Source organism: Nanorana parkeri, unplaced genomic scaffold (assembly GCF_000935625.1).
Source record: "Nanorana parkeri isolate BGI_ZX_2015 unplaced genomic scaffold, ASM93562v1 scaffold47, whole genome shotgun sequence".
Taxonomy (NCBI): Eukaryota; Metazoa; Chordata; class Amphibia; order Anura; family Dicroglossidae; genus Nanorana; species Nanorana parkeri.
The window spans coordinates 1,898,816-1,906,582 of NW_017306315.1; the positions used below are offsets into that span (position 1 = coordinate 1,898,816).

Here is a 7,767-nt window from a genome sequence, read left to right on the forward strand (position 1 = left end):
GACTGGCATCCACCCATCAAGGCATCTTTATATTTGCATAACTCCTCCCCCTGCTTGCATGAGGGCTAAGGGCTCTTTTGTGAAAAGTACTGAGGCAGGTGCTGTGATGTTTTCAGGAAGCTATGTATAGCGCCCTGCTGGCCCCTCCCACCAGCTGTGGTTGCCGGCATTGCATACAGAAACGCAGAGGCCCAGTGATGACATCACCAGGTCTAAAATAAGGTTTGAAATGAAAACAGAAAGGATTCATTTAAAAGTATAATTTGCATATTTGTGCGGGCGGAGGGGAGGAGCCAGAGAAGGCAAAATATAACCGGATTAAACTTCAGTTCTAACAGAGATTCTTGTACATGCTTTATAATGACAATGTGATTGTTTTAGCGGCTGGATATGCTAGAGCTAACTCCAGCCACAGCTATGGGGAGGGGACAGAACCTCTGCCAGGTTTTTATCTATGGTCTGATGGAAATTTCCTCTTACTTCTCGTTGGGACAGGAAGTGAAGGGAAATCTTTGCTGTGGAGACACAACAAAAGACTTCATTCCAGTACAATGTGAAAGTTTTTGACCCCCTGGACGTTGCAGCTGTGGAGAAACCACAAATCCCACCATGGCCTCTGCCTCTGGGGGTCATGCCTGTGGCTGTCAGAGGCTTGCAATGCATCATGGGATTTGCAGTTCCACCACAACTGGAGTGCCGGGTTGCCCACCTCTGTGCTGAACCTTCTGTCGGGCGCACGCGCGGCAGTATTCTGATACCTGCCAGCGGCCATGTTGGTGAAGGACGCCGGCAGAGAGAGGAGAGGACAGTCATCTGGCGGGATGAGGTATGCCGCCGGGTCCACTCCTCTCTCCTGATACTGTCGGGCGTTCGGTCCATGACCGAGCGCCCGACTTTTCTGAGGGGGGTGACACCAAAATGACTGTGAGTCATTTTGGTGTCACCCCTGCAATGGTGTCACGCGGGCGCGGGCCGCACCCCCCTTGTGACACCACTGTGTCGGGTTATTATTAATTTCTGCGTATTCCTGTCCTGGTGACCACCTCTCCCCCTATACCTTGAACAGGGGTCACAGGGGCAGGAAGTGAGACAAAATGTCCACAATGGGGTCAAGAGAGGAAAAGATACTTCACAGAAGTATTAACCCTTTATAAGTTCATCCAAAACCTTTTGGCTGGAGTTTGGCTTGATCACATAATTATTGCTTATCAGGTCTGTTGTCCGATGAGACTTTGTCAGAAACTGAACTCACATTTTGTCTTTAGGGGCAGAAACGTTTACATAGCACGAAAATAACCAAATGGATGAAACTCAGGAGCCGCTGTTCACCTTCGGGGTCATCGCGGACATCCAGTACGCGGACAAGGACGACGGCTATAACTATGTGAAGACGAGGATGAGGTATTACCGGAGCAGCTTGTCTTTACTACAAGACGCGGCGCAAGAGTGGGCCTCCGAAACGGCCCGGCCGGCCTTCATCCTCCAGCTCGGTGACATCATCGACGGTTTCAACGTCCCCCTGGGAGCGTCGGAGACGTCGCTGGCCAAAGTTCTGGATGAATTCGATAAGCTGAAGGTCCCCGTCCACCATATTTGGGGCAACCACGAATTCTACAACTTCAGCAGGAAGCAGCTGGTGGAGTCAAAACTGAACAGCGCCCATCTGGGGGAGACCCAGGTAATATCTCCGGAGAACGGCCATGTCCCGGAGTCATTCTACGCTTACCACTTCAGCCCTTTCCCCAAATTTCGGATACTCCTGATGGACTCTTACGATTTCAGCGTCATCGGAAGAGATCCGACAAGCCACAAGTATGTAAAGTCCTTAAAAGTTCTGAAGCAGAAGAATAAAAATGCAGATTTGAACAGTCCCACAGGTATATAAAGGACACCTATGAAATGATTTCAATTGAAATATATCATTATGAGTATGCAATGAATCGGGTCAGCTCCAGAGATGTCAAATTAACCCATGACGGCCAATGTGGTCCGGGAAATTGTCCTAAAATCAGAGCGTCTCTTCAGTTTATCTCAGCACTTTATTATAACTCTTTTATTGCTACATCTAGCAATCTTTTATTCTCTAGAAAAGGCTTCACCATCTTACCAGTTATTGGGTGAGATACAGGGGCGTAACTAGAAATCACAGGGCCCCATAGCAACATTTTGTATGGGGCCCCGTGATTGCTAGTCATGCCACTTGCAGAGCCCCAGCGGAGAGTGACCCTGCAGAGCCCGCCATAGACTCTCTATAGAATGGGTCGCTATTGGGATTGTTACGCCACTGGTGAGATACAATCATCTCCCTGTACATCTCTCCATAGACCAGGGATAGACAACCTTGACACTATAGTTTTGTTAAAACTACAGATTCTATCAGCCCTCTGGCTCTTGGAGTTATGCCTGTGATCAGGGGCGTCCCGAGGCGTGGTGTCACCCGGAGCAGGCACCGGGTGACACCCCGCCTTGACGTCATTGCGCACGTGCAACTCTACCTACCGGCGGCAGAGAGAGGAGAGGACATTCACCCAGCGAGATAAAGTATGCCGCCGGGTCCCCTTTCGTGCAACTGTCGGGCTCTCGGCCCATGACCGAGTATCCGACTTTTCAGAGGGGGTGACACCGAAATGACTGACAGTCACCCTCTCCAATGGTGTTACCCAGGTGCGGGATACACCCCCCCTAGTGACGCCACTGCTGTGATTGTCAGAGTCTTGCAATGCCTCAAAGGACTGGTAGGCCCACATGAGCTGGAGTCCCAAGGTTGACTACCTCTTTCTGTACACCATTGGTGGAGGTGGACCAGGTGTATGACGTTTTTCAGACTGATTAATGGAGGGGGTAATTACACTGCAGAGGCATTTGGATGGGTGAAGTTCAGTCTTCCCCGCTTGAAGCATCATAACTTTGTATAAGGTGTTCCTGGTCAGGTAGGACCCTATATACATTTCCGGGGTACATTAAACACTAAATTGAAGCGTGCCACAAAGTAAAAACGACTTTGTCAGTACGTTCTAATACAAACTGTGCAGTCATTAACAAATCCTAGCAAAGCCGTCAGATAAAATTTGGTATATATGAATGGCATATGGCCACTTGCTACAATGTGCAGACAAAATGATAAGATACTGGCAGATTCCTTGGTGGGATGAGAAAGGTGGGATGATCCAGCATTCAGGATTTCATAGTTCCAGAGGAACATCAGGGGGCTCCATGGGGCACTATGGAAAGACTGCTCATGCCAAGTATCTGGTAGACCTGGTAGGAGACCAAGATGGCAACAGTGGCCATTGGTGGAGCCCAAGTACCTGTAAGAGTTACTCATTAAGACATGAACTTGCAGGACCACTTAAAAAGTACCCACATGATATAAAAATGACAATGCCAGGCATAGGAACCTTGTCTGGGGTGCAAACAGTTTAGTCAGCACAGGTAGCTGGTGGAGTCCCAAGGCACGGTTGAAGGCCAGATACAAGAGGGGATCATAAAACAGACCAGGTCAGCGGGTGTTCTGCAATGTAGCAAATCAGAGACCCAAGAAGGATCGCAAGGCAGCTTGGGGTCATCAGCAGGCAGGCATGGTGGTAGTGATACAGCAACCAAAGCCAGAGAGGGGAGCCAAGGTCATTAACTGGAAAGCAGAGTTCTAAGCGTAGGCAGGGTAAGAGAATCTGAAGGCAGGTCAGGAATGGAAGTCAGGTCAGTAACAGCAGATCATACACACACATGGGTCAGGTCACAGGGATCAGGATCAGGCTAAGAATGAAATGTCCTGCTCCTATGGCTTCTGTCCTGTGTTGGTGGAGGCTACATTACGGTCAACCATAAATTTCTTAGGTAGAATAGAGAAGGTGCTTCTCAAGAAATGTTGTTTCTTGCTGAAAATAAGACAGAGGCACCTAGTTTTTTGTTATTTGATATGGAAAAAAAGCCAGTTTTCAGTGTGCTCTTTGATGTACAGGTATGCATTTTAACATCTTGCTTTGTATCATTCCAGGTCTTGATGACCCCCAGTTTGTACAGTTCAATGGTGGAATCAGCCACGCTCAATTAAACTGGATTAATGACGTCCTCCAATCTTCAGATAACAATGGGGAGAAAGTGATGGTGGCAGGTGCGATTTTTACGAGATTTCAACTAGTGAGATTTATCAGGGGGAGATAATCTTCCGAACCTCATCAGAAAAGAAACCTTAAGGCCCTGTTCACACCTTTACGTTTTGTCGCGCGTTCAAGGCTCTATGAACGCTCTACAAAACGTACAAACATGAAAATCCCATTGTTTTCTATGGGTATGGTTCACACCTTTCCGTATTTCCGCCCGTCTGAAACGCCCTACAAAACGGCCTACGCTCAAACAAGTACATGTACTTGTTTGGGCCGTTTTTGTTGGGAGTTTCCATTGGGATACAGCCAAGTAGCCCTCGGAAACGCGCGTCTGTCGCGCGTTTTTTAACCCTGTATCGCGGTAAAAAAAACGCGGGACAAACGGGCATATTCAATACGCCTAGGTGTGAACCCAGCCTTAGGTTGGCTTTAGACATTTGTGTTGTAGTACGTGTTACATTTTCATGCCTTGGAAACCCTAGTATGGACCTTTAGCTTGTGGACTTCTCATTGTCCATCATATTGGTTCTTATAAAACAGAAATATTTCCCGTAGCCCAAACATTCTTCACTTGGACCCCCAACAGTACCGGCCCAGCAGTGAAGCCAATATGTTATCATTATTGTTCCATCCGAGTTGGTAAGGTTTAGTCACTTTCTTTAATATAGAGTGGAGTGCCCTGTATACCAGAGCTGCTGTCCCTGCCAGCCAATCTCTACTGAGCAGTTAGGAAATAGAAGACAGCATTGTGGGCAGGGTAAAGCTAGGAGACCCTAAAGGGGCATGGGCCATGTTATGACCCTACATTTATGGTGCCTTTCATCTGACCAGGGCCAGATTTACTCTTTCTGCTGCCCCAAGGCCAGGTTCCTCAATGCACCCCCCTACCCGCCAACCCCCCCCTCCCCCTCCCCATGAAGAATGGTAGACCTGCAGGCTGCATACAAGTGATCTGGGCGACATCACCAAGATCACTTGTACATAACAAGCGGCGGCTTCCCTGTTCTACATTTAGCTCTGCTTGCCCAATGCAAGGCTAAATGTAGAGAACAACTACCCACCTGGCGCCCGGAACTGCATGTCCCGGGTGTCGGGAGATAGGAATTCCCCACCCCTGCTGCCTCTGGCCTTGTGGGAAATCCGGCCCTGCATCTGGCTTAAACGTTTTGTCCATCTGAATCTCTTATAACCCCTGTCTCGTTTTGCAGGTCACCTCCCGATCTACCTTCCTTCTACAGACCCCATATGTCTCACCTGGAACTACCTTGAGGTCCTGTCAACGTTACAGTCCCATCCCTCCGTGGTGGCCTATTTTGCCGGACACGACCACGATGGGGGTTACTGTCAAGACGAACACGGGATCCACCACATAACCTTCAACGGCGTCATCGAAACCCCGCCGGACAGCCAGGCCTTCGCCACCATGGAGATCTATGAAGACAGGATGGAGCTGAGGGGCAGAGGCCTTGTCCCACACAGAACTCTTATTTACCGGAACAGCTAGCACTCCACCCACATGCAAAACATAAAAATGACCTGAACGAGCTGTTGACAATCTTTTCTGAATGTTCTTTATAAAGAGATGATTCCTAAATGATTCGTAAACAAAGCTGGATGAAAAAGAATAACATTATTTTGACAAAAACAGTCATAACGGTAACAATGCAATGACAAAATCCAAAACATATCACTGTAGCTTGACCTAGATGGGTGCCATGGGCTATTGCAATAGGGAATGCCTCTGGTCGCATGCTGAGCAGAAAGCCATATCCCGCACTGAAGAGACCATGCAGAACAGGAACAGGCTGCTGAATGTGTCAATTATCTGCTCTTAGTAGCCAACAAACACATCGCTGATCCTAAGCACCCGGCACTGCTCCCCCTGGAAGTCTTTTCTGATTGTGGAGAAGATGAACATCTTTCCCGCTTCTCAGAACGCTCGTCTATAGAATAGTTTTATATGATTGACTGAAACACACCATGAGGACAACAACACAGATTAGACATGTGCCATTCGTTTCGTTCCGAATTTTCGGATTTCCGAATTTTTCGGACCAATTTTCGGAAATTCGGAGACTCGGATGCATCCGAATTTCGAATTGCAGCTAAAATGGATACAAACGAATCGAAATTCGGACGAAATTTCGTAAATTCGGCTGCATCCGAATCCCGAATTACAGCTAAAACTAATGCAAACGAATCCGAATTCCCGAAATTTGTTAGCGGTAGTCCGGTCGAAATTTCGTTTATTGGACAAAATGTCATTAGCACCAAAGTGACAGGAAAAAAACATTTTTTTTGTTGTTTTTTTTTACAGTCTGCAGAAGATGAAATTCGTTAGCGGTAGTCCGGTCGAAATTTGGTTTATTGGATGAAATTTCGTTAGCAGCAAAAGTGCCATTAGAAAAAAAATAATCTACTGCAGACTGTAAAAAAAAAAAAAAAGAAATTTCTGTCACTTTGCTGCTAACGAAATTTCGTCCAATAAACGAAATTTCGACTGGACTACCGCTAACGAATTTCGTCCGAATCCCGAAACGAATTCAATTGTCGACCCGAAATGTGACTGGGAAAGACTGGCAAAGAGTCAATCCAGGCAGCTGGCAGAGATGTGATCAATATACAGGCAAAGAGTCAGTCCAGGCAGCTGGCAGAGATGTGATCAATATACAGGCAAAGGGTCAGTCCAGGCAGTCACTCCGATACAACACTGGAGGTAAAAGCAAATAAACAAGTGGAGGAAACTCTAGATCTATTTTTCACCTTTTGGGGGTCACCGCAGACATCCCGTATTTTGACATTGAGATACGCTTTAATAAATAAATAATAGAATTAGAAAGTTCCCTTCTGCAGTTTGCTTTTCCACCAGCAGATGGCAGCGGCGGCTCGCGCCAAACTTGACCGCTGGCTTCAGAGAGTCTGGAAGGCCGCGTCTGTTGTCCGCGCCCAGCGCAGCCCTGGCGCTGCGGTCAGTTCTCTGGCCCCGATGAGTTTTATTTGATCTCCGGACATTTGTTTCGCCAAAATGTTCCATTCACAATCACAAATATTTGCATGAAAAAAGCTATTCAATCCTTTATTTCTTAATCGGCGTATCTGACCGTCCGCAGCAAATATCAATAATCAATATCCCCCGATCCGTCCCATGACACCTCATTCACACGAGCATGTGATTATATGAATCTCAATGCGTATAAACGCAGGTCTTGGTTCACATATTTGGTGTGGTGGACGCTTAACGGTGGGCGGCCGTCTTTGTACGTGCCCCTTCCCCCCACCCCCGCGAGCGGGAAACGTGAACATCGTTTACAGCCGGCGACGACTGTTACATACAGGCGTTCGGGCAGCTATAGAGACGCCCGATCGCTTGTACCGCGCAGGGAGCGTGCACTGACATGTTGTTGCTCTGAAATTGGCACACGTCCACCCGCAGATCTCCCCTCCGATCTCTGAATCCGGAAGTGACGTGTATTACATCACTTCCACTTTCAGTCTGTCATTGCTTAGCCAAAGAAGAAGCAGGTGAAGCAGATCTGTGCTTCTCAGCTTCTTTGGGGTCTCTAGGTGACATTAGGGGTCATAGGGGTTATAGACCCCTGATGTCTCCATAAAGAGGACCTAGATACTTTTCTTTGCCTTGCTGCACTCCTTACCGAAAGTC

At 47.7% G+C, this 7,767-nt stretch overlaps 1 protein-coding gene across 1 annotated transcript; it reads left to right on the top strand.

The window, feature by feature from the left end:
* Positions 1–1,276: 1,276 nt before the first annotated feature.
* On the top strand, positions 1,277–5,632 carry ADPRM (ADP-ribose/CDP-alcohol diphosphatase, manganese dependent). Its single transcript, XM_018573419.1, has 3 exons — positions 1,277–1,877; positions 3,998–4,114; positions 5,315–5,632. Exons 1-3 carry the CDS (start codon positions 1,301–1,303, stop codon positions 5,608–5,610), a joined length of 990 nt encoding a protein of 329 aa, XP_018428921.1. The 5' UTR covers positions 1,277–1,300; the 3' UTR covers positions 5,611–5,632.
* Positions 5,633–7,767: the final 2,135 nt, after the last annotated feature.